Source organism: Notechis scutatus, chromosome Z (assembly GCF_049901735.1).
Source record: "Notechis scutatus isolate UNSWTSFEM ecotype Mainland chromosome Z, rNotScu1.2, whole genome shotgun sequence".
Classification (NCBI taxonomy): domain Eukaryota; kingdom Metazoa; phylum Chordata; class Lepidosauria; order Squamata; family Elapidae; genus Notechis; species Notechis scutatus.
This window is the reverse complement of record NC_142025.1, coordinates 24,411,123-24,437,873: the sequence shown is the minus strand read 5'-3', so window position 1 is coordinate 24,437,873 and position 26,751 is coordinate 24,411,123. Positions and strand designations below refer to the sequence as shown.

Below are 26,751 nucleotides of genomic sequence, written 5' to 3'. Positions count from 1 at the left end.
AATATTCATCACATTGTGTCCGAATGTCCATCAAGAGTTTACACCGGCCCTTTCCTTTCTTTCCCTTTCCCCCCTCCCTTTCTTCCCCAAGTAAAGTTACTTGTTCATTAAAGATGGCTTCTTCTTTGTCCCAATCTTCTTGTTGCGCAGTCTTTTCTTGCAGTTTCTCATAGGTACAAATCGCCATTTCTAAGAATTGAAAAACAGAGCCAAGAGAGCCCTTCCCTTCTTGTTCCTCTTCTTTATATTTTTTAAATTCCATTTTCAGTTCATCCACAAGTGATGCCGTTGTAAAAAAAAAATTAAACAACCACCCAAGTGTTTTTAATCATTCAAATATAATTTCCGGAAGTCCCAAAGTCACCAAGCAATCCAAATGCACACAAGCTGTTTCTTTTAACACTTTCTTCTTTTTTCACTTTCTCTTCCTGGAGTTACTATTTAGTTACAAAGTTCCAATTAGAATGTATCTTTTATAAGTCTTGTTAAGATTTAACTTTAGATTCTTTAAATTCCAGGCAGCCTCCTCCTTCCAAATCTTACTCTTATTCTTTTCCTCTCCCTTCCCACTTACAGCAAAAAAAAATTTTTTTTTCAGAAATCTTTATTGTCCCCTTGGCATTTAATTTTCCAGTTTAATTACCTATTGATGCCAAAGCGGATTTTTCTGATTTCTCATTCATCTCTGTTCGCTGTCAATGTAAGGAAGGAGAGTGAAAAAAAACTTTCCCTTTTCACTTTCATTTGCTGCTTTCTTATCCTCTTTGGGAGCGATGTATCTTTTTGAAATTTAAATTCCAGGATACCTTAGTTGTTGCTTCTTATCCCAGTCAGCCAAAACTTTCATTTCTTAACTTCCTCCTGCACTTTCTTTTCTGAATGAGTGCTTCTTTGAGGCAGCCATTTCTGACCGTCGCTCTTACCCCCTTCAGGAAAGGGAGTTTAGCCAGCTGAGGAGGAAAGATGCAGCTTTCCTCGACCCTGCTGGAATCTCCCCCCTCTTTACCACCTCTACAGGGTGGCTTAGCCCCGAAGCCAGCTGGCTCGGGACGCTCCAGCGGCGAGCCCAGGCAGAAGCCGCGCACGATCGCGGATTCCTGCCTGCCGCCGAAGCCCTGCAAACCGGACATTCAAAGATATGATTTTGTGGACATTAACAATTTTACTAGTTACAGTAGCGCTGTGTGATTATACTTCTTAAGGAAAATAACAGCAGCAACTGTAGGACCAAAGTGAGTATTAACATTCTTGGTTTTTATTCCCCAAATCATTGAATTTTGACAAACAGATCTGCAAAAACAGTTTATCACCGAATATGGCTTTTTCAAACATCTACATGAAACCACTGGGTGAGATCATCCAATACCATGAGATGAGGTATCGTCAGTATTTAGAGGAAACTCAGCTTTACATCTCCATCTCTGGTCATCAAAGTGATGTTGTGGCTACCCCTTTGCAGTACTGGGTGGCTGTGAGGGTCTGGATGGGGAACAAGAGATTTCATTTGAATCTTAGCAAGATGGAGTGGCTATGGTTGCAGGGAATCTCAATATCCAATTGTTTATTATCTTTAGTTCTGAATGGGGTTGCATTACCACAGGCAGACCTGGTTAGCAATCTGAGGATTCTTCTAAACTCTTGCTTGAAGAGCAGAGGATAATCATGACGCAGGAGGGCCTTTGTGCAATTTTGCAATGTGTGCCATTATGCTGATCATGAGGCCCTGTACACAGTCACTCATACTCTAATCATCTCTCAATTGGATTGCTGCAATGCCCTCTACCTTTAAACAGTATTCAGAGTACTCAGAAGCTACAGCTGGTGCAAAATGCAACAGTATGGACAGTCAGGAGGTCCCTAAGGTGACATATAACACTATTGTTGTTCCCTCTGCATTGGTTACCAGTCTGGTTTCAGGTCCAATTCAAAGTATTGATCATCATCTTTAAAGACCTTTATTGCATGGGTCCAGGTTATCTGCATCTTGCCCCAATAGAATTATCTTCCCCTGTATGGGAACGGGCTTATTGTGAACCCCATTTGTGAAAGAATTTAATCTGGTGGGGTTAATTTCATCTGGTGGGGTCAACTAGAAGAGCCTTGTCATTGTTGCTTCTGCACTGTGAAACACTTTACCATTTGAGGTATGATCTACTCCCACTCCCCTGGCCAAAGGGGCCTAAAAAAATTAATTTTACTGGTTACTTTGGGACCCTGATGGATGTCAGAATAAAAAGACCCCACCCTCATGTTGTCCTCCTTGGTCTTATGCAACTTGTTGAATTCTAATTGTTTCTATATTTATCTTTCTTTTTGCATGTAAGTGAAATGGGCAGCACAAAATTTAATAAATAAATAAAAACATTGCAGCCTTCTTGGAGCTATCTGGAAACTGATCACATAAAGGAGAGCAATAATCTTTCATAAGAACTTTACAGTTAGTAACATGACTTCATTTCACGACTGGAAATCAAAACATAATACAATTCAAGAATACATAAATATTAAAATGAAGTTTTAATATCAAATATCTATAAATTATGATTTCTAACAATTTATGCTTCAGTGCACTATGAACTTGTTCCAATTAATTATTTACATATGAATTATTTACATATATAGATATGCCTACAAGGGCAGACAAATCACACACAGAATCAATTTTTGGTCAAAACAGATCTAATTAATGCTCTATCTATCTATCTATCTATCTATATAAATTTATGTATTTTAAAAACCCAAAATCTCTTCAATTTTGAAGTACTCTTTAATAAGTAAACATATAGTCTGTATTTTTTACCTGCAAATAAGCCGGTTTTTTATCAAAGCAGTGAAGATATCCCGAAATAACTTGTGCTGTGGATGTTGACTAAAATTTCTTTCATTCTTGTAATTCATACTAAAGGCAAAAAAGGCAAACCAGATATTGCAAAAGATTCAAATCTGACTATAAAAACTTTATAAAAATATAAATTACAGAAAATATATAGTCCAATCCAACCTATACCTGAAGTTAAAGTTTAAAAAAAATTACAATCATATTGCAGCTCAGGTATGGATTCATTGCTAGTCTTAGGGAAACACTAGCAGTGTCACTCCGTCTTCCTTGAATATTGCAATTATCTTTAGTGCTGTATACTCTAAGAACTGCCATATATCCTATTGGAAAATGAAATATGACTGACTCTGGCCTCACCAATTTTAGAGTTGGCAATACAACCATCCATTTGTCCCAAGACAGCATTTAGCCAGCTACAGAAATATGCACAGCTTTCCTGTCAATTTTATATCTGCTTATAACTTGTCCTTTGGCTATCTCAGAACAAATAAAGGCAATACAGTTAATTCTTGACCTATGGCCATAATGGAGTCTTTCTTTATCCCACAAATTGCTACTCTTCTTGATGCACTCTTTAAACATGTGGGTCGTTAAGTGAAGTATGGTGTATCTCATGGGTGGGGAAGGCTCTTGGAGGCCTGCCGCAGGCCCAGACCTGTACCTTGCATCCTTGCATCCCAAAGTCTCTCTCACCCCAAGATACTCCATGTTTTGCTTCCTACCACACCCATAGCCTTTGGGTCTGCTTCACCTCTGGGCCCTGGTGACTGTTTACCCACCAGGTACCCAAATGCCTTCCTCTCCACTGAGTCACTGCAGGGCTTAGGCTTCTTCCTCATACCCTCCTCACAATTCAATGCAGCTGCATCAAAAAGGCAGCCACTTTCAGCCCAGCAACAAATAAATTCATTCTATTTTCCTAACCCAATCTGTGCAATGCTGTGGAAAGCTCTGGAGCTTTCTATTGTGGTGCACAAACTACATTAGGAAAGCAGGACAAAAGCAAAAAAATGTGCAATTATCCCTAATAGGGAGACTAGCAACAATTAAAATGAATATACTGTCTAGGCTGTTGTATCTGTTCCAAACAATTCCAATAAAACTGGAGAAAAAAATATTTTGAAGAGCTTAATAGAATAATACTAAAATATATCTGGCAAGGGGAAAAAGCAAGAATTAATTTAAAAATGTTGCAGGATACAAAAACTAGAGGAGGGTTTGGATTACCCAATTGGAAATTATATTATCAAGCTGCATTGTTAACATGCATGAAAGAGTGGATTGTACTGAGGAATACAAGGTTATTGACGTTGGAGGGGCATGATCTACAATTGCGCTGGCATGCTTTTTTATAGTATGGGAGAAGTAAGATACATGGTTACTTTCAAAGACATTATATAAGAAATGTTTTATTGTTAATATGGGAAAAAATGAGAGAACAACACTATTTGAAGATTCCAATTTGGCTTTCAACAATAGAAGCACTTATAGATCCAAATGTTATTAATAGGGGAAATATTGTTAGATACAAAAATATTTTGAATGAAAAGGGTGAGCTCAAAATGAAACAAGAATTAAATGAGCATATGGTTTGTATTCATATATGTATATACATTCTAGATATGAAAAAGATGTGAAAGTAGAGGGTTTTTACAAAGAATTGATAGAACTGGGTAAAATATTAACAAAAACAGAAGAAAAATTGATAAAAAAAATTGTAGTTACTTATTCAGTATCAAATTGGAAGAACAAGTGAAGGAGACAATGATAGCATGGACAAATTTTTTTGGCTATGCTATAGAACTAGACAGAACTGGTAGAAATTGTGGGATAGACATTATAAACTAACAATGTCAGCAGCATATAAAGAAAACTTATATAAGATGTTTTACAGAAGGCATTTTGCATCGGCAAGACTGGCAAAGATGTTCAAAAATAAATCAGCTAAGTATTGGAAATGCCATCAGACACCTGGAATATATTATCACATGTAGCAGACATGTTTTATTATTATTACCTTTATTGTCAGAGTACAACATATGTACAATGAGTTTGGCTGAGCCTCTCTTCGTGCACCCCACTCAACAAAACTCACAGTGAGGACAGAAGTCCCTAACCCAGTCCCAATCTTATTACACTATCTGACCTTGTTGCACAATGCACCGGCCCCGCAAGTCTATCATATATTGACATGAAGTTATTTTCCATTCAGAATTCTGACAGCCCACCAGTAGAAACTGTTCTTCAGCCTATTAGTGCGACTGGCTATGCTTCTATATCTCCTACCTGATGGTAGGAGAGTGAAGAAGTGCTGACAGGGATATGAATCGTCCCTGAGAATTTTCCTCACTCTTCTAAGGCAGAGAGCCCTAACGATGTCATCTAGTGGTTTCAGGGAACAGTCTACGATGTTTTGTGCTGTGCTCACCACCCTCTGCAATGTCTTTCTATCCGTGACTGTCAACCAGCATATCACATCGTAGTGCAATATGAGAGGACGCTTTCTATTGTGAACCGGTAAAAGGTCTTCTTTTGCAAGACCCTAAGGAAATAGAGTCTCTTTTGGGCCTTTCTGGCCACCTGGGTTGTGTTGATGTTCCAGTTAAGATCTTCGCTGAGATAGACTCCCAGGAATTTAAAGGAGGAAACTCTCTCTACACAGCCCCCTTCAATGTAAAGTGGGGCAGGTTCCTCTCTCTTCTTCCAGAAGTCTAACATCATCTCCTTTGTCTTGCTGATGTTTAGGTGCAGGTTGTTTTCTAGGCACCATGAGGATAATTTTTGAACCTCCCCCCTGTACGCTGTTTCGTCTCCACCTGTAATGAAATCCAATACAATAGCATCATCTGCTAACTTAATGATCACAGTGGATGGGTCAGACGATACATAATCATGTGTGCACAGTGAGTACAGGTAGGGACTGAGCACACAGCCCTGTGGGGAGCCAATGCAAAGCTTCAGGGGAGTGTATGTGACAGACCCAGCCCTCACTGTTTGTGGTCGGTCCCTCAGAAAGTCTTTGATCCCATCGCAGATGGAAGAGAAAAAATCCAAATCAGTCAGCTTTTCGATAAGCATGCTCAGCAGGAAAGTATTGAAGGCCGAGCTGTAGTCAATGAAAAACATCCTGACATAGTTTCTGGGTTTCTCCAGATGGCTCGCTACAGAATGTAAGGCAGTAGCTATGGTTTGTAAAAATAAAATAAAAAAATTACAAAAAAAAGGAAAGCAGGACAAATCTCTGTGTCTATAGGCCACTCAGTAATGTCCCAGAAATGGCTGTCTCTCCAGCATGACTGCATTGAATTATGGTCATTCAAAAAACAGTGGTCACTTCCGGGATCGCACTACATGAGCCAGCAAGGTAATGGTCCATTCTGCTTGCTTAACGAGGGTCTGCACATCAGTCCAGAAGCCCGCATTGTTGCACAGACCACATCAGGGAAGCAGAGCAGGTTCAAGGCCTGTTGGGACTGGTAAGAAGGATGAGGGGAATTAAATGGGAGACAATGAAGCATTCCTATGGTCAGTGATAAGGAAAAATGTCCATGAGTCCACTTTAGCAGCTGTAACTGGGAACAGGTCATAAATAGCTTTTGGGGAGTCTGCTATAAATCTGAATGCTTGTTGAGTGATTGGTAGTAAGTCAATGTCTAACTGTATAAAATCTGTCATTTCCTTGTTTGTGCAGTCAACTGCAAAACTTGTTACAATCAGCAGAAGGTGCAGGAGCATTTTTTTTATTCATAATGTGCCATAGAATGAATATCATTTAATCAAAATCATCATATAGTCACTGAAAATATATTTCCATATAAATTCAGCTATTTTATTATCATTCTGTCAGCTGAAAGTACAAATGATTTTACCTGCTCCACTCTCCCATCTTTAAATAAGACTTCTTCAACAGAATTTCCTCTACACAGGGGAATGTGTGTGTACCCCCCCCCCCCACACACATACATACACACATCATATATAATGTTCACATGACTAACACTATAGAAATTCTTATTCTCTTCCTTATATGAGGCATCAATAGATTAGATTAGTACAATAGTTATGTCTTAAATGCAGGTATCAAGAATAAGCATAATTCTGGACATGTATGCTATGGAAATGCGGAGAAGAAAAAAATTATTCAAGATTACTATGGAAAACTGTACCATCAAGAGAATGCTTAGGAAGAAAGAATTCAACAATACTTATAGGAAGCAAATTTGCCCCAGATACCCAAAGATATTGAAACAATGTTAGAAAGTAATATAACAACAGAAGCTTCTGGAATTAACAGAAGCTTTTAAAAAGCAAAACATTGGGAAAGCACCAGGTCCGGACGGTTTGCCAGTGGAATTTTATAAGACATTCCAGGAAACATTGAATCTTCACTTATTAGAAATTATGAATGAAGTTATGACAAAGAAGAGAATACCTGAAACATGGTCAGAAGCATATATAACACTTGAACCGAAGGAGGACACAGACCCACAGCAAGTTAAAAATTACAGACCTATATAACTATTAAATTCAGATTATAAAATTTTTGCTTCAATTCTGGCAGAAAGACTGAAAAGATATTTAAACAATTTTATTCATCCTGATCAAAATGGATTTCTGCCGAAGAGACAGATTAAAGAGAATAAGAGAATAATTTTAGATACACTGGAATACTATGAGGCACATCCTGGAAAACTGATGTTTATAGATGCACAAAAAGCCTTTGATAATATGAATTGGCGTTTTATGCTGTTACAATTGGACCAAATGGGCTTTGGTAAAAAATTTACTCAAGCCATCAAAATGATATATCATAAACAAACTGCAAAGGTTATGATAAATGGAGAGTTAACATACTTTATAGATATAAGAAAAGGGACCAGACAAGGTTGTCTACTGTCGTCTCTGTTGTTTGTGTTAACACTGGAAGTGCTGAATAGGAACATCAGAGAAGAAAAAGAAATAAAAGGAATGAAAATTTAAAAAGAAGAGTATAAATTACAAGCTTTTGCAGATGATGTGGTATTTATATTAGAGGATCCATTGGAGTCTGCACCTAAACTGACAGAAAAGATAGAAGAGTATGGGAAAGTAGCAGGTTTGAAAATAAATAAAGATAAAACAAAGATTTTAGCAAAGAACATGTTAGTAAGACGAAAGAAAGAATTGGAGGAAGTTTTCGGGATCCAGGTCACAAACAAGGTTAAGTATTTAGGGATACATATAACACCAAGATGTAGCACACTTAAGGAGGACAATTATCTCAAACTTAAACAACAGATTGTGACAGATTTGATAAAATGGGAAAATTTACAATTATCACTGATTGGGAGAATATCTACAATTAAGATGAATGTATTGCCCAGAATCTTATACTTATTCCAGACAATTCCAATCAGATTAGGGAAAGAATTTTTTGAAGATTTAAACAAAATAGTGCTAAAATACATTTGGCAGGGGAAGAAAGAGAGAATAAAACTTAAATTGTTACAAGATGCAAGAATAAGAGGAGGATTTGCTTTGCCCAATTGGAAATTATACTACCAAGCGACAAGTCTGATGTGGGTAAAGGAGTGGATAACATTAAGGAATACTAGACTTTTGTATTTAGAAGGACATGACTTGCTGTTAAGGTGGCATGCCTTCCTCTGGTATAAGGGAACTAAAACGCAGGGGTATTTTAGAAGACATTATATTCAAGAAGCATTGTTTCTAAACTGGGAGAAGATAAAAAAGCAATATTATTTAAAAATTCCACTATGGCTATCTACTACTGAAGCTTTTTCCTATCCAATAATATATAAAAAGGAACAAACAGTTAGATATGGTGAGATATTGAATGAAAAGGGTGAACTTAAATCTATCCAAGCATTGGAAGAACAAGGTGTAAAAATGAATTAGTTTTCATATTTGCAAATACAGTCTAGATTTGATAAAGATGTTAAAACAGAAGGTATCTATGACAAGTTGACTGACTTAGATAAAATTTTGACAGGTACTGATAAAAAAGTAATCAAAAAAACTTTATGGACATTTGCTAGAGTTTAAATTAGAGGAAGAACAAGTAAAAGAAACAATGATTGCATGGGGGAAAATTTTTGGATATGGGATTGACTTAGATAAATGGCAAAAATTGTGGTCTCAAAATTATAAAATGACAATGTCAACTGCGTATACAGAAAATTTGTATAAGATGTTTTACAGGTGGCACTTACCCCCGACGAGAATTGCCAGGATGTTCAAGGATAAAGCGAATAAATGTTGGAAATGTCATCAGATACCTGGTTCATATTACCACATGTGGTGGACATGCTCGGATGCAAAAAGATATTGGACTATAATCCACACATGGTTGGAAAAAATGACAAAACAACACATAGACTTTAAACCTGAGATATTTTTATTGGGAATTATACTGGAAATATATTGTAAAGAATTGAAATATTTGATTGTAAATGTTTTAACAGTGGCTAGAATTGTATTTGCTAAGAACTGGAAAAATGAAAAAATACCTATGCAGGAGGAAATTATTAAGAAAATCATGGACTGTGCCAAAACGAGTAAATTGACATTTGAAATTAGAGAACAAGAGGATAAACAATTTTATATGATATGGGATTTATTTTATCAATGGTTAGATAAAAAGACATGGTAAAGAAATAGACTAGTAAGCCTTACAATAAAAGTTAATAGATTGATATAGAATACAATATAAAATATATAACCATTGGATGAATGTATAAGATTAAAACATAATGAAAATTAGAATATCTCGTATAAAATGATGTAAAAATTGTCAAATGAATGTTTAATAAATGATATTATATAAGCACAAGCTAGATCGATAAGGTGAGAATTTATATAACTTGTGAGTAATGGTAAAAAAAGGATAGCACAAAAGATTGTAACCAACTGACACACTGTATGTATATAATTGAAAGATGGTTTTATGTTTTTATGTTTTGTTCGTATGTTTGTTGTAAAAAATAAAAACTTTGTTTAAAAAAAAAAGAATAAGCATTATTCTAAGAAGCTCTAGAACAGGAAAGCACAACTTTTTTCAGGTCAAAATCTCATTTGGCCTTTCTAATGGTGTGCTAAAAATAATAGGAGGGCTAAAAACCTAAATTGGACTTCATTTAATTAAAATTATACATAACTCATATACATATGACCATTCGCATTTAATATTTTTCCCTTGTGTCATACAAACAATTCCAAGTTAGCAATAACTTCTGGAGGCTGCTGGAGACTTTTGGAAAGTTCTTTAACTGTATTCAATGCTGTACTTTAATTATAATAAAACATTTCAGAAATCTCATCCTCAAATATGTATAAATGTTTGAGAATAAAGTTAAAAAATGTAAAGTAAATGCATGCAATATAATAACCCTTAATTAATTTCAATACATTGTACCTGAAGTGTTCCAGTTCAAGAGCTTCAGTAGATTCTTCCCATTGACCTCTATATTTCTCTTTGCAAGAGTTACTAGAATATTGTTCAGACTTGGTCATATTATTATTAATATTTTCAAAGTTAAGGGCTGGCAACTGCAAATGCAAGTCAAGGTTGACTGTTAAGTAAGTTACTTAATATAACCAGAATAATAGCAATGATTGTCACTGGAATTCCATAACAATTATGCTAATAATGATATATAGATAACTGATACAATTATTATCATTCCTCTGTATTTAAGATTAGTCACTGATATTTAAATTGAGTATCTTTATACACAGAGACCCAGAGATACACAAACATTCATACATACATTTGAATTTGGACTGTGGAGGAAAATGCCAATCATTTAGAGCATTTAACTGAAATATCAGCAGCACAAAGAGGGTAGCTTCAATAAACTTCAACTTAAAATCTTGCTTTGAAGGCTTGCCAGTTGGCTTTGGGGAACAAAAGATTGTATAGTAATGTATGACCTGCTCAGTGTAGAACTCTAGACAATTCTTGCCAGGTGGCCTGGGCCTAATGGCCTAAAAATGTGGAAGCTAAGCTGCAGCATCTGCTTTAGACTTTATGTATAATATTTCATAAATTTATAGACCTGCTCATCTCGCACATGTGATTCTGAGTATCATACAAAGTTAGAAACACAAAAACAATTCATCAAAATAACCAAAATCATAACAAAACTATTTAAAACTATTAAAAATGTAGTTGTAGGACATGCACTCAATTTCACTAGCAATACAGACACTGTGCAGGCTCCATGACTACATTTGGTCAGATGGTAAATCATGTTTTCAGGCCCTTCCAGAGGAATACAAAGGTCAGGGCCAATCTGACCTTGGGGGAAATGTTTAAAAAGGCAGATGGTATGGCAGAAAAGGGTCTTCTCCTGGGTGCCATCAGATAGTATCCTTTGTGATAAGGTTCCGCAACTTGCCCTTACTGTCAGACCTCATGGGATGGGGTAGATGTGATTGGGGAAAGATGTTCCCTCAAATAACCTAACCTTATGCTGTAGGGTTGAAATCATTACCAGCACCTTGAATTGAACCCAAAAGCAATCAACCAATCAGTCAGTCCAGTCTTAGTATGATAAAACAGCTAACCTACATAGGTTGATCTTCCTGAACAGAAAGCTGAAAATATGTAGAAGTACTGGGACAGTTCATTTATGTAGGTAATCCCTTGTGGGTATGCCAAATATTTACAGTCATCTTCTGTTTCAAACATGGATCTATTTCACAAATCCATTTTAATCTAATCTATGCAGTACTGTCTCTTAGTATCAGATTCTAGTTCAATCAGTGTTTTTGGAATTTACATTACCTCATATTTTCAAAACTCTTAATGAAAACTGCTCTGCTAGAAATATGAAGCATTGAAACTCAAAACACAAACAGACATGAAATGATATTATCCAATTATTATCTAAAACTCTAAAAATCTTTTACTTATGATCAAACAAAATACTAAAGCAACACAAAATCACATAGAATACAAAAACACAAAATACTTCATTATAAAACATAAGCATTTAGAAAACCTCCGTGAGTTCTTTCAATGCAATTCATTCCATTTATTAGAGGAACTTATCAGCATATTGAAATCATGAAATTCACTGTACAAAATTTGCTATTTTTTAAACATTGATTCAAATTATAGCAATTTGGAGAAGTACCTGTTGCTTGCTAGACTGGACATTTAGAAAGGCCAGAAGCCTTTCAAGATCAGAATAATCCCTAGGAGGAAATAAATTATATACTTGTTAACAATGCATAATTACCATATTATTATGAAATGTAATTTTATCCATGCTGTTCTGTAGGAAAAAAATCTTTCTAGAGCACCTTTCTATGACCTCCTGTCTTTGTTCACATTTATAGGCTTGTCAGCCACAGCTATTTCTATCAAACTTGGTGACCAGAGAAACAGTAACCATGTAACACAATGGCCAGACTACTTTATTTAACTTTAATACAAATGCAGGAGATATTGCTGACATTTAGTGAAAAGTACTATACCTTTGAGATTTAGTATCTGCTGCCTTTTCTCTAGTCTTCACCTTCTTGAGTTGATCAGGCATTTTATACCTTCAAGGCATCAGAATGAATTCTTAAAGGAAACAAATGTAAAAAATAATATTGTTGTTGTTTGTGGACAAGTGAAGAACAGAGTTTCAGCAACTGGAGGAAAAGAAACAGATTTGGTTAAAAAAGAAATACATAAGTTAGCCTAAAGATAAAACCTATGCTAAAAATATCAGCTCATGAAATCATCTCTAAGTGGAATTTATTCTACCTTTGAATTTTCAGTAGTACATCAGGTTGTTTATTTATTGTTAGATTTAGATTCCACTTTTCCTTGAAGAGTAGAAGGGACATAGGGATCTTTTTTAATTTAATTGCCATTAACAGCAATTCTGTGAGGCAGAAAGAGATCAGCTAAAATGCTCCCAGCACCTTTCACTATATAAGTACAGACCAAACCTGTGTTTCTTTTATCCTAGTCTGACAGTTAAACCATTACAGCATGTAAGCTTTCATTTTATCCGTTAATGTTAAGATACCTCTCCATTTTGGGCAGTGGTTTCTAATGTAGCATGGCAGGGGTTGCAACAAGCCCGCAAGGAATTCAGATGTGGAGAGCAAAGAACTAGTTGAGCAGATCTTGTAGTTCTGAATGTAAAATCTTCTGTCATTGATTTCTGGAGAAAAAAGTCAACAGTCTGCAGGAGATATACATAACTATTGGCCGCATCTATTACATCTTTTAAAAAGGCAACATTCTATGTACAAAGTTCCCCCTCCCTCTGTAAATAAGGAAGTGATAATTTAAAAGTGTAAGTGCCCAAAGCCTTTATACATCTTAATACAAAAAAATATTTCTGAACGATAAACAGAAAAATGAGGTTATATATTCACACATAATAGAGCTCTAAAGTAATATTACACTACTCTAATTGTATTTGTTCATCCATATCCATTCATGCATTTACATTAGAAATTCCGAGGGATAGAGAACGCTCAATATCAAGCTTCTCTAGATGGTTGCATCCATTTAGTTTTCTTAACAGTGTTATGGAAAAGAAGTGTTATTGTCTCCCATTATATTTGACTGTATTACAGTCTGTATTACAGTCCTGGATTTCTCAAGGCATTCACCACCTGTTTGACATCTGTTTAGCTGATCTTGTTTAGCTTCTGAAATTAGTCAAGGTCAATTACTGATATGGCGTATACTAATAGAAATAGATGTGGTATTCTAATCTGCACTATAAGGTAGATAACAATCCAGCAAACCCAGAAATACTAAATTGCTTTTACATTGCAACATTGCTAACTTCTGAATTAACAAGATCCAGCTACCTAGCAACACATTGCATCACCATCTTGAGTTATTTGTAAAAATAATAAAGACAGAATACAAGTAAATAAATAAATTTTACAGTACATATGGTTAACTGGTTATCCTGGTTTTCTCAAATCTACAATATAGGTCTATAAAGAAATAGGCGGGAAATCTTTGAAGAATGGAAACACCCACCCCCCAAAAAAAATTTGAATACAATTCTTGATAAAAAGAAATGGTAGATTGTACTTCTTGCATATTAAAATTGAAGCCCTCGTTTATTCACAGTATGTATTTATCTTTTTTTAACCTGAGCCCATCTGCATTATAACCACAGAGGAGGCCGCGTGCCCTGTTTACTTGGCAAGATGGATTCTACAGAAGCTTATTATAGCTCAGTTAAGTCAGCTCTTGTTTAAAGATGCCTCAGAGCTCTTCCTAGTTTTCAGTAAAAGAAACGTCACACATACTCTGTCCTTGCCTACATGCACATTTGTCTCACACGCCCCGACGCTAAAGCTCAAGCCGTAAAAGGATTTTTAAGAACGGCCAGCGCCGCTTTCCACTCTCCGCGCCCTTCCTTCTAACCTCAAAAGACGAGGCTGATCTCAGGAGGGGACAGGGGGATTGGGGACTGTAACTTCTCCCGTCTATCCTCCCCAATTTCTGTACAGAAGAGGACATCGCTGCTCTTCGGACGCCGTTCTATCACTCACCTGCTTGGAGTGTCAGCGCTCACACCACGGCAGCTCTCTTATTTACTATTTATTTTTGCAGTAATAATTATACCAAAATTTGTTTTTAAGCCCAATAAAAAGCTCCAGTCAGCCGAGCGATCAAATCCGCAAACGCAGGAACCAATGAAAATGCGCCTTTTCCCTAAAGGTCGCTTTTTAGAACCAATGATTAAGCTTCGTACAAAAAGGCCGAGAAAGTTCCGGGACAACGACTAATACTACCGTTGTTGTCATAGCAATAGGGAAGCCGCCCGGCTAGAATTCAAAAGAAGGAATCTAGCTCAGCGGCCCTTGAGTATGCTTAAGAATGCTGACGTCAAACCTTCAGTGAAGGGAAACTGTAAAAAGGAAGGTAATCATACTCCTCCCAAGAAGTAGAAATTGGGTGATAGATCTGTATCAGTGTTTTCAACCTTCACAACTTTAAGCTGGATGAACTTCAACTCCCAAAATTCCCTAGTCAGTTGCTAGGAAGTTCTGGGAGTTAAGTCGACACATCTTAAGGTTGCCAAGGTTGAACGTTTATATATTGCTTGTAATAAGACGAGCCCAGGAATATCTTAACCTTAACAAAGGAAATACTCTCTCCAGCATCTACTTTATAAACGTAGGGTGTGTCAAATTTTTCAACTTCCAATTTCCAAACATTAGGAGTGCTCAAAAATTGTGACATGCCTTGCGGATTATAAAGATATTTTGGTTACTTTAATATAATTTAGATATACTTGGTAAGTATATAATTATCATAACTTTTTAACATTTGTTTGTTTCATAAGTATATTCCTTTACAAACTTAATATTTTCCAGTCATGGATTCTTTTCCTCTGAGGATTCTCTCCTTCCACTATTCCTGGTACCCATTTGCTATTGTTTCTTTGCCTTTGACTGCATATCCTGTCTTATGACATATTTTTGGCTTTTCTACAGTACTCAGTTCCTGTTTGGTTAAAATAATACTAATCCACATCTGCTAAAAATGTTTCTGCCGAATGATTGCCCAAGTACTGTTGCCTTCCCTGAAGATTCACTGTAAAAACTATCAGAGCCCTTTCTAATGTTAAATCTGATGCACAACATCATTGGGGACTTCTAGTATGTTTCTTTTTGAACTTTTAGATGATGTTTAAAACCCTCCTCTGTTATGATAGGTTTTTACAGGGTCAAACTATCTCAATGATCAGTGTCACTATGAGAAAGAACACACACTCCCCAAGTGGAGATTTTTAATTACTTCTGTATTTTTAAAAATGTATTGCATAATGGAGGTTAAATAATTAAAATAAAATAACACGAAGTAATTAAAACTATTCCTGGAGACCTTGAATTCTAGTCCCGCTTTAGGAATTAAGCCAGCTAGGTGAACTTGGGCCAATCACTCTCTTCAGCCTTAAGAAATAAGCAGTGATAAATTCCTGCCAAGGAATCAAAACTGACTTGAAGGCACACATACAAAAAGCTATTCTGAGGAACTTTTGTTTTGAAAGGCACCATATGGGGATTGTTCAAGTTGGACAGAATATAGGCCTAGAGCCTGTCATAAATTGTCCCTAAATGCCTAAACTTATGAAGTCTTTATCTGTATCCCACTCTCTCATCCACATATTTAGAATTTTCAGTTTTGTTTGTATAGCAAGACCAGCTCTTTAATCAAATAGCATTTTAGATGGAGCTATTGTTAATCTCTTATCAAAGAGTTTATTTTTGCTTTCTAGGGCACATTTCATTTCTCCCTGTTAATTTATGTTGAAAAGTACCATGACTTCTTATTTCTTCTCAGTACTAAATTTCAGGTAATACATATAATGTGTGAACATCTATTATATCACACAAGTAAATAACCATATATTTTACAGGCATCATGTTCTTTTTTCTATTGCCAGTATGAATAAACATAAACTTCACCTCTAGGAATCCCCACCAACATATATTTGAAGGACAGCATTAGTTCTTTCCCAAGGAACCCATTCCTTCTTTGTAAGAATGAGTTTCTATTCCAGGAATATGATCATAGAAATGATGGTGGTCTGCCATTTTTTCCACAAACAATTACTCACATCTCTTACCAGGATTTTCAGGAATTAAGTTTTCCCCCTTCAAGCTAGTGGCTTGGGCAAACTTCTCAACGAAGCACAAGATAATTCACACTTTCTGTATAGCATACATTTGCAAGTTAATAGCTGCTAATCATTCAAATCTTTTTTTCTATTACCAGTCCGACTGATAATTTTTGTAACTCTGTAAATGTATTTAAACACATTTATCCCAAATTAGTATTACTATAGTGAAACATTAAGAACAATAGCCTATATAATTTCACTTTGCTAATCAATTTTTAATTGCAATTAGGCACAGCTTTAAATGTAGTCTTTATTTGTCAACCACTTATTCAGCAACTGTTCAAAGTTGTGATGGCACTGAACAAATGGTAATCAGAACCAGTCCTTGAAATTCCAACCATTCTAGCACTGACATGGCATGTGATTGCAATTTGGAATCTTGACAGCTGGGCCTCATTTATGAAGGTTAATCCAATGGTCACACAATCGCCATTTGCAACTTTCCCTGCCAGTTTCCCAGAAGCAAAGTCAATAAGTAAGCCAGCAAGGAACATTGCAAGTCACTCTGGTAAGACTTCCTGATTTTCTTTCATTTATGCCACACTGTCCATCCCCGGGTCTTGTGTCCCGTTGCACCATCCATCTTTCAGCCTGCCATTCTGCCAAATGACTTTGCTTTTGGGAAGCTGGCAGGGAAGGTAGCAAATTGCAATCACATGACTGTGGGATTCTGCAACTTTGTAAGTACAAGCCAGTTGCCAAGCATCAGATCATATGATAGCAGGATGCTGTGATGGCCGGAATTCCAAAGACTGATGATAACCACCACTTATTCAGCACCATTGTAACTGAAAAAAAGTACCTGTAATTTAGCCAATAGGAGAGAGATAAGAATTTCAGTGTTTGTTCTGCCAGTTTTATAATGTAAGATAATGTTGGGAACACATTGTGGGATTTGAAATAAATCCCTAATTATTTAGATTGTATTCTCTCTAAAAAGGTAAATGGACTATATGGCTCCAAGCAAAAAATATATCCCAGCTATAATGCAAAATTCTTATAGCAGGACTACATGTTTGGTCGTAGGCCAAAAATTAGCAAGCAAAACCCAGATACCATTTTTATTGATTGGAACTATCAAAACTAAACCTAGTCCTTTGGAATTAATACTTTGCAATCTATAAATGAAACTAACTGAGGACAGGATCGAACAACTTTAGTAGCAATAAAATCATTACCAGGCTTAAGTTGTTTAACAAGATCTGCTATTTCTGAGTTTTCTTTGGAAGATTACTACATTAGCAGACTCATATTAACAGTCATATCCTTCCTTCCTTCCTTCAAAACTTATTTTCTTTTGATAAGGTTTTTTCTTTGTTTTTTTAGTCTTGGTTGGGTTGCTTCTATCATCCTCAGGTTGGCTGAAATATTAGCTTCTGGCCACTGATTCCTAAACATTTGTTTCTCTTCAGTGTTTGGTCAGGCCTAGAGTGGGACAAGGATTTCCCTTTCAAACTTTTTCTGGTTTCCCATAGGGCTGGTGTGGTGAGGAGAAACTGGTTTATAGTGATGAGGTGATGGCAGCAAGGAAACTCAATTGCTAGTTGTTATTCACACTCGGAATGGTGGGCCCTCACAGAAAGGGTCTAATATTGAAGGATCCTTTTCCCCCCTCATATGAAATATTAATCCTACAGGTACAATGTCTATGGAGATTTTTAGTCAGAGCTGAAGTGCTTAGATGAGAAGCGAAACATCTTCAAAGAAAAACCAGAAAGTCCAGTTGCCTCTTGAAAAAGCACCTTTAGTATAGGTACAACGTATAAAAAAAAGTAACTCAAATCTTTAAAAGCAGTAACATTTTATTGCTTTTTTAACCTTTTCAAATATTACAAAAAATAGTCATTAAACAAATGATAAAACATTGGATATTTTTCTATTACATACTGAAGAATTTTGTTGGCATTATATAAAAGAATAAAATATTATCTCTACATTCAAACAGTGTAACTTTGGATATAATTCTATAAGAAAATGATGTAGAAAACCGTTATATAAATTGGAATATACTGTGGAATTACATGTCAAATTAAAGTAAATTGTTTTGTTCAGGAAACACTCTGAACATTGGAAGACACTGACAAAACAAAGTATCAGTGACAAAAGGGAAGTTTTCAAAGGATGCATCTCTAACCAATAAACTGCATTTATAAAAACCTGTCAATTAAATAAGTTATGCTAAGTTTGCAAAACAGTGACAATATATGCTAAATATGATTTTTTTAAATTTTCACACCAATTATAACCATTTTCCTGTTCTTGATAAATTTTCTAAAAAGTAATTAAAAAATTCAAATAGTAAAATCACAGGACATTTTGTATTAATACAAGTATCTATGGACACTACATACCTATTCATTCATGAAATTAAAGGGTTCTTCATAGTAATTGTGCTAAGTAACACATAGAACCTATATTAATCATCCTAACAACGATTACATTATTGACCAAAATATATCAAAAGAAAGTAACATTCAATATATTATACTAATGGCCAACATGCACTATGTTGGGGACATAACACAATTCATTAACAACTCTTTTAAGCAATGAAGACCCATGAATATTTGTAATGTACCACAGTTACCTGACATTACAATTATAAATGGAATTTTTTTTACCAAACAACACTGTTTATAAGCCTACCATACACAGAAATAAATTCAACTGAAGTAAAAGAGGAAAAATATCATATTGGAAGCTAAATAATGTACATGCTTTGAACACTATCTTACATATTTTATTGATTGTCTTGAAAAACTGAAAATTGAATAATTTGTTTTCAGTATGTTTAATAATGTGGAATATAGAAACTGTGTGTGTGTGTATGTGTATACACACACACATATATGTGTATATGGGTTAATGAGTTCCTACAAACCCATGAAAAAAGTATTGGTGACATTAAACAATTTTAAACAAAATGTTTATATAGAATTAAAATTCAGATATTCTGAGAATGTGTCACTTTAAAGAACAGAAAAAGTATGTTTCCTGGGATTGCTCTGCAGTTATTTCCACTAAATCAGTCTGTATCTAGAAAACAGTCACTTAGCTATTCTCATAGTGGGAATATACAGGCTATAAATTAGATTTCACCCTCAGGTGAAACAGTAATTTTACTCATTTATAGCTTTTAGGGCAATATTTATATCTACATACAATAAAATCTGTCTTTTATTGTTTGGTTTTATTACTATAATTTTATTTATGGAAAAAGAAATAATGTTTTACAACATGTAACAAGCAGCAAATTATAAATTAGCACTTCATATTTGGACATCTGCTGTAAAAAATTAAAATACGTAATAATGAATTAATAAGAAGTATTTAAGTAAATAATGTAAACTACACCGCAAATCATGTTATTTCTGTCATTAGGAATTATTTTATATAATTAGCAAATAAATAATGAATTTCAATAATTTTCAGATATTTATTTAAATTAACTTATTAACCCTTTGGCATTGAACAACAGCATTATTGAATTTCAGGCATTTGAAAACAAAGGGTTAAAATTCAAAGCAATCTATTTGAATGTAAATTTCTACACATGGCTCTGAACACAAATATTTGTAATAACAAAAGACAAGCAAAATTAATTTGGAATGCTGTCAATACTAATGAACATGATTCACTTGCTTACACTAAGTAACAAATTGGAAGTGTACTTTCAAAGATACAGAAATATTTATGAGATATAAACAAGTATGATTTTTAAATAAAGAAAAGTGCATATTTAAAAAAAATCTTAAGGCACAAGCTATGCAAGCACTCAGGAATGAAAATATTATCCAGTTTCCAATTTCATATCAAAAACAAAATATATTAATATTAATTTGATCATTTTAGGCATCAGATTTTCATTTTAACATGCTTTCCTACAAAATTTTCTTTCTTTCTTTCTTTCTTTGCTCAGTTTTACATTAGAGCATTTCTGAGAATGATTGGGCCCTTTTCAACAAACTAATAATTTTATTTGTATTGCTCTCACTTGTTTCAGGTAAAATCCACAAATTGCTTTAACTATATTCAAGAATTTGCTCTTTTCAGAATTCAAGATATTGCCAAATGAAACTACAAATCTTGCATTCCTACTTGCTGCCAAAAAAGTTCAACAATATTTGTAAGCTCACACATTGCAATGCCTTTTCCTGTAAGATTAAAAAAAATCTTTGGTGCACTGTAAACCAGTGCTTTTATTGATCTAAGACAAATATGCTTTGGAAAAAAAAATTTTAAATTTAACATAATTTTAAAGTAATTCTGGTTTTATTTCCTGAAACTGAATGTTAAAATGATGGATTCAAGAATCTACATAAATTTATTTTCAATGTCTAGTAGCAATAAAGTTTATGTAAAAGAAGTCAACTCTTAATGTAAATCCAGATGTTCTAATACAATACTAACTAGAAAATTTTCATTTATGTGATAGAAATTTCTTCCCTCTCCTACAGTTACCAATCATCAAACTCCCCCAGCTCTCTGGCATATATTTATAGGACACTCAGGGGAAAATTAAATTTTATCTTACAAAAAGAGAACCATAATCATGTTTAATCTTATTAAAAGGCAGTCTAAATAAATGCCAATCTAGACTTCTATATTTAAAAACTGCTTTATTCTTTCAGTATAATCTGCTCTTGTGGTTGGTGAATTAAAAAATAAAACTGAGAAGTTGACTACTACATATAAGACTTATTTTTAAAAAAATGCATTACAATGGTGTTTAACAATACAACAGGAAATAATTCATATACAAATACAATTATTTAACCCATAAGATAATATGAAATAAAGGCTGAAATACAGCAATTCACTAAATTGCATATGTATCATTTGTTCTTATAAACTGGCATAACATTTGCAAAAATCCAACAAGCAAATGCCTGATAACAGGACATTTGTATTTAAAATTATATAAAAATATCACAGATACAATGAAAACCAATAATTTATAGTTAAAGATGATCTTTGACTTACTGATAACTAAAAAAAGAAATTATTTTTCCTTTTAAAAAATTGAAATAAACATTCCACTAAAATAAATATTTCCACAGTGACAGACATTTCTTGCTGGAAAATCTCACTGTTGTTCACATAAGTACCTAGTACTTAAAGAAGCTGTAAAGTCACTCTCTTTCAATATATCCTATAAAATAATATCATTGTTTTACCTCTATAATGAGGTTTCAGCATCTACATACTTTATTTCAGATGTTTTTTCAATGTCTATTTTCACACATGACTCATTTTCAGGGCTGTTAAGAAAAATTTACATAGTTAAAAACACCAATACAAGAGTATTAATAATATATGTTAATATAAATCAGCATATTTCTAGGAGCATAAAGCAAAATTTAACCTATAAATGCCTTTTTAATTAAAAAAAGTTATACATTCTAACAATACAACCCTATATGTATCTTCTTTAAAGCCTAGCAAGTTCAGTAGAACATTCTTTTAGAATTTAGATAAATGAATATGGATTGATAATTAAGAAATCACAATGACTCCCACCTTGTGTATTATAGATACATATTTAGAAATTAAAATAAATGATTTTACTTTTGTGTTATAATCTGGTGTAACTATTATAATATAAAGCTCTTTGAATTATCAGAATTCATTGAAGTTTAGATGGATGGATGGATGAAGGGTAGGTGGATGGATAGATTGATTGTAGATAATAGACAGATGGACAGACATAGGGCTGCACTGCAAATATCCAGTAGCAAGTATCTAGGATGGTTTTTTGAGTAATTCATAAGCATGGGTTGTTGTAATATCAGAATGTAAGACTTTGTGTCGGCGATTATAGCCAAATTTGCAGGTCATGTGAAAAAAAAATCAGCTGAAGTCACTGTATATTGTACTATAGAGGGGAAATGAAATTATGAAGTTGAATGATGAGTGAATGGAAAATAAAAAATGGATTCTTAACCATTGTTAAGATATAATTTCACATTATATGTCAACCCAGAAATACTATATTTTTACTTACACTGAGTCTCAAATTCGCCCACTCAAATGTGTAATCCTAAAATTAAAATACTAAAACAAAGTTGAATTCTATGAAAGAAAATTGGAATATTTTGTATCAAGAAAAAGCGATGTATTCAGGAGTGGGCCTCAAAATTTTTAGTGAAGGGTTCTCTGTCCGGTTGCTGGGTGGGCATGGGCATGACGGGTGTGACCTAGTCGGCCTTCTGCACCATGGCAGGGGGGGCGTTTTTGCCCTCCCTAGGCTCCAGAGACTTTCTTTGAGCCTCTGGGTGGACAAAAACAGCCTCCCTGGGCTCAGAGGCTCTCTAGAAGCCGGAAACAGGCCCATTTCCAGCCTTCCCGAACTTCCAGGAGGCCCATTTTTTGCCCTCCCGAAACCTCTGCACACGGCTGGCACTTACCTGCATCCAAAACGGGCTGCATGGGAACTCCTGGGAGGAATGGGGTGGGGTGGGCAGGGCCAGCCAGGAGTGGGATTTGAGGGTTTTCCGAACTGCACAGGATCTTAACTAGGGGCTCTCTCGAACCCTGCAAACCCCCAGCAGTCTATCTCTGAATATACCAGAATCTTTTTTTGTAACTCAAACAATATCTACAAAAATATAACTAAAATTTTCCAGCATATCCCAGAAATATGGCAGCACAATTTGCAAAACATATGCTTTAAGGCAGGGCATTCTTCAATCAGTAACATTGCTACATCAATCTCTAAAGCTCTATATTATTAAGGGTGAAAAAATATTCTTACTGTTCACAAGCAAAATTGTCCACCATTATTTTATGTAATTTGGAGCAGAGTTCTTAATGTATAGTCAAAGAAACCAAGCAAAGAGCTTATATTAGTCCAAATGATTATTTTCTTTCAGCAATATATTATTAATTTGCCAATATATTTATCATGCAACAGAATGTGTTATCATTTGAGAACATTCTAGAGCAGATTACCTGTCCCATTCAAAGCACTATAATAAAAATAGTGGATATCCATTTTCTTAATAGGGATATTTGATTTTCACTTTTGTTTACTTGGGGTAAAATATCCTCTTTTTGTTATAAGCATCATTCTAAACAGCTGCTTAACATAAGCTCTTTGATATAAAGGCAGTAATTGCAAACTCATGTCATGCATGTCAAAGGTGAAACTATTATGTTTTGGATGACATACCAATACCTGACAACAACTATTCTTAAAAGCATGACTCATTCTTACAATACTTTTGGAGGATGAGCAAAAATGGGGTGTGCTTCAGGAATATCAAGAGGAGGCTTTTTTGAGTGGCTGCAGGGCATTAGGGCTAAAATCAAGGTTTGGGACTCTACTTCAGGGCCAATCTTGGCCACACTGCTTAGGTTGGTTTATATGGGGGAGGGGAGATACATAAACATAATTGTTTCTCTCTTTTTGGGGAGGGGGGATGTATGTGACATGCCAGAAGAGTCAAGTTAAGCATTTTCTGAATATTTGACACATCAAATATTTGAACGACAAGGTTCACCAACATTACTGTGGTATATAAATGAACAACCAGCTCCATCTGTTTCCATTCTAAACATACAAAGCAAAAGCAAAACATAAAGCATGATTAATCTACCTCAGGTTAGGTCTTGTTACTTTGGCATTCTCTGTGTTCATGGAAAGAGCCTTCCACTGTGCAGTTTTGGCCATTTCATCTGATATGTTTACCACAGAAGGGTCAATGCTGGGTAATAAATACACACTGATTAATTCTACATGCTGTGCTATACCATTAATGAGGTGTCACACTCTACCATTTTAAGCCTTGGTTATGTTTTTTGCATGGGTACTAGAAAATGCATTATTTTAATTTAACACTAAGAATCTCAGTGTTAAAAATAATTCACATTCCAGTACAGTGTTTTAAATTAGTCTATGAAAATACTTAACTTCTAAAGGTCTGAACCATATTATAATAGAAGGAAAAGACTTTTGAAAGAATCACTGTTACCTATTTTCTCTATCATGTATCTTTTCCTGAAATTACCATTGATTCATGGATGCTTATATACCAGCAATCAGGCTCCATGCAATAATAAATTAAATGCATATATATTTTACCCAGCTTCGAAGCAAAGAAGAGAAATGTAAACTGGACATTAAAAAAGGGAAGCATTTTTACTAGTGTGCCCTCTGATAAATCAGTGTTTTATCATGACCTGCCATGCTAATGATGGCAGTCTTTCTGTAAATAGGCACAACTCCAAGGTATCCATTTTGTAGAGATATTCACAAAATACTACTACATCAAATGGAATTGGAGCAACTGCTTTAGGAAAATTAAGAAAAATATTGTTATAAAACTAACTTAACTACATGATCAATGATATCAGCGGAGGATACTTCATAAAGTAAGTTTGTTAAGTGTGTTATTTCATCCATCTTATTTTCAACTGATAGTACTTTATGAGCTTTAGTATTACAGAAAAAATCAAGTGAAATCATGTGCAGTTAATGTACAATACCACTTTGACAGCTTCTGTTAAGAAAGGATAGAAAACTGACAATAAGCTGTTCAATATTTTTACTAACTAACTTGAGAAGGAAAAGAATCTGTTATAACTATTTTCAGCAGAAAGTCAAAGCAAAAATAAACATTATAGCCTCCAAACTAATTGCAGTTACTCACTTGGCATTAATTTTTCATGTAGGGATAGTCATACTTCAAAAAAAATCAAATTTATCTCAGTCTAAAAATTCTAAAACAATGTCGAATCCAAGTAGTAGCAGAATCATATAAGGAATATTAATTTTAAAAATGGTAAACATGTTTATTTGGAGAATAACATTTCAAATTTTATAACACAGCATTCCCCAACCTTTTCAGCTGTGCAGACCATTAAGTGTGGGAAGGGATAGTTCCATGTGAGTAGTGGGCAAGCGCACGCGCATGCACACAGCTCCATTTTCACAAGTGGCAGGCACAAGCACCCACACTCATGCAAATGGAGTGCATGCTCATGCACTCTCCCACTGCTCATGCAAATGGAGCACAACACGCACATTTGTTCACTGCTTGCACAAATGGGGATGCAAGTGCGTGCTCACCTGCCCCTTCTGTGGGCCAGTTCCGAACTACTCAAGTTCCAGTAGTGGGTCACAGCCCGGGATTTAGGGACCCCTGTTATAGCGCACAACCAATACTATTTATACATGTGAAAATACTGGCTTTCACTAAATGATAAAAATCTTAGTTTAATATCTTCAGTGTCCTTCACATAAACTATGCACAATAAGAGATAAAATAGGATTAAATAATGTTCTTCATACAGATTCCAGATGACTGGTATGGAGTCATCTGATCTGTTCAAAAGATTTATGTAAATAAGTAACATGTAATGCATTATGGTGATACATGCAGTTATTTTATAGTCTTCTTTGGTCCTCTTTCAGACCATGATTAATTCTAGATTATACAAGTATCCTTCAGAATTAAATTGAATGAACTATTATATAAAATAAAATATAAAATAATAGGTAAATACCACACCTGTATTTTAGAGCTTTCACAGGAATCTGTAATACTTCACTTCTTTCATATGGAAGGTGTACAGTTTCATTGTCCACTGCCTGAAACATTCGCTCAGCTTCCTGAAAGTTATATATAATCCAATACAGATTTAACAAATTTTGAATTATAAGAGAAATGCAAAAATGAATTTTGTATTTTGTCAACATAGACCTAAAAGCAGGCATTTTGGAAACTGCACAGTAACAGATTTCAACCAACATTTGGGGAAAGGATGAAGATTTATGAAGAAGTCAGGCCAGAAAATTATACTCTATTCTCCTCTTATGAAAGCTCGTTCTATGCAAACTGACAAGCCATTGTATTGTGGAATTCAAATTCAGGTCTATAATACCCACCAAAAAAATAATATATTTTTGAATATTTGAATAGTTGCTAAAAACCAGAGATGTGAAGAATTTTTCATTATGGACCATTTTAATTCATAAATAGGTAATTCTGAGTACAGATTAAACTATTTAACTAATTAGGAAACGGTCTGACCTTGAAATGGCCCTATCCTGAAATGTCCTGGGTCATACAGAATGGGCCCATTTTGAGGTCAGGCTATTTTCAAACAGTTATAGTACAATTACTCCAGAACAAAACAGTCCATTACTGTGTTATATGATGAAGTATTTTTAAATGTAAACCTGTCATAATGGAAGATACTATAGTAAAAGTTGTCTATGTATTGCATTATTTCAAATCTGTTGAA

The 26,751-nt window shown here is 34.7% G+C and overlaps 2 protein-coding genes across 9 annotated transcripts in view; both read right to left on the bottom strand.

Moving 5' to 3' along the window:
- NEK10 (NIMA related kinase 10) overlaps nucleotides 1-12,990 on the bottom strand; it is a 238,999-nt gene extending 226,009 nt beyond the window's left edge. For all 3 annotated transcript variants that reach the window (XM_087946352.1, XM_087946353.1, XM_087946354.1), the window contains exons 1-5: nucleotides 12,868-12,990; nucleotides 12,323-12,413; nucleotides 11,980-12,040; nucleotides 10,254-10,387; nucleotides 2,801-2,899 (exon numbers count right to left, since the gene is read on the bottom strand). In XM_087946352.1, coding sequence (XP_087802478.1) covers nucleotides 2,801-2,899; nucleotides 10,254-10,387; nucleotides 11,980-12,040; nucleotides 12,323-12,384 — 356 coding nt within the window. In that variant the 5' untranslated portion in view covers nucleotides 12,385-12,413; nucleotides 12,868-12,990. The remainder of the gene's footprint in view (nucleotides 1-2,800; nucleotides 2,900-10,253; nucleotides 10,388-11,979; nucleotides 12,041-12,322; nucleotides 12,414-12,867) is intronic.
- The window catches only part of SLC4A7 (solute carrier family 4 member 7), a 98,745-nt gene continuing 84,924 nt past the window's right edge, over nucleotides 12,931-26,751 (bottom strand). For 3 of the 6 annotated variants that reach the window (XM_026689300.2, XM_087946358.1, XM_087946359.1), the window contains 3 exons: nucleotides 26,016-26,116; nucleotides 24,102-24,209; nucleotides 21,212-21,764 (listed from right to left, as the gene is read on the bottom strand). In XM_026689300.2, coding sequence (XP_026545085.1) covers nucleotides 21,683-21,764; nucleotides 24,102-24,209; nucleotides 26,016-26,116 — 291 coding nt within the window. In that variant the 3' untranslated portion in view covers nucleotides 21,212-21,682. Of the gene's footprint in view, nucleotides 13,006-18,904; nucleotides 19,787-21,211; nucleotides 21,765-24,101; nucleotides 24,210-26,015; nucleotides 26,117-26,751 lie in introns of those variants that run through there. The other 3 variants (XM_087946355.1, XM_087946360.1, XM_087946357.1) reach the window with 2 other exon arrangements.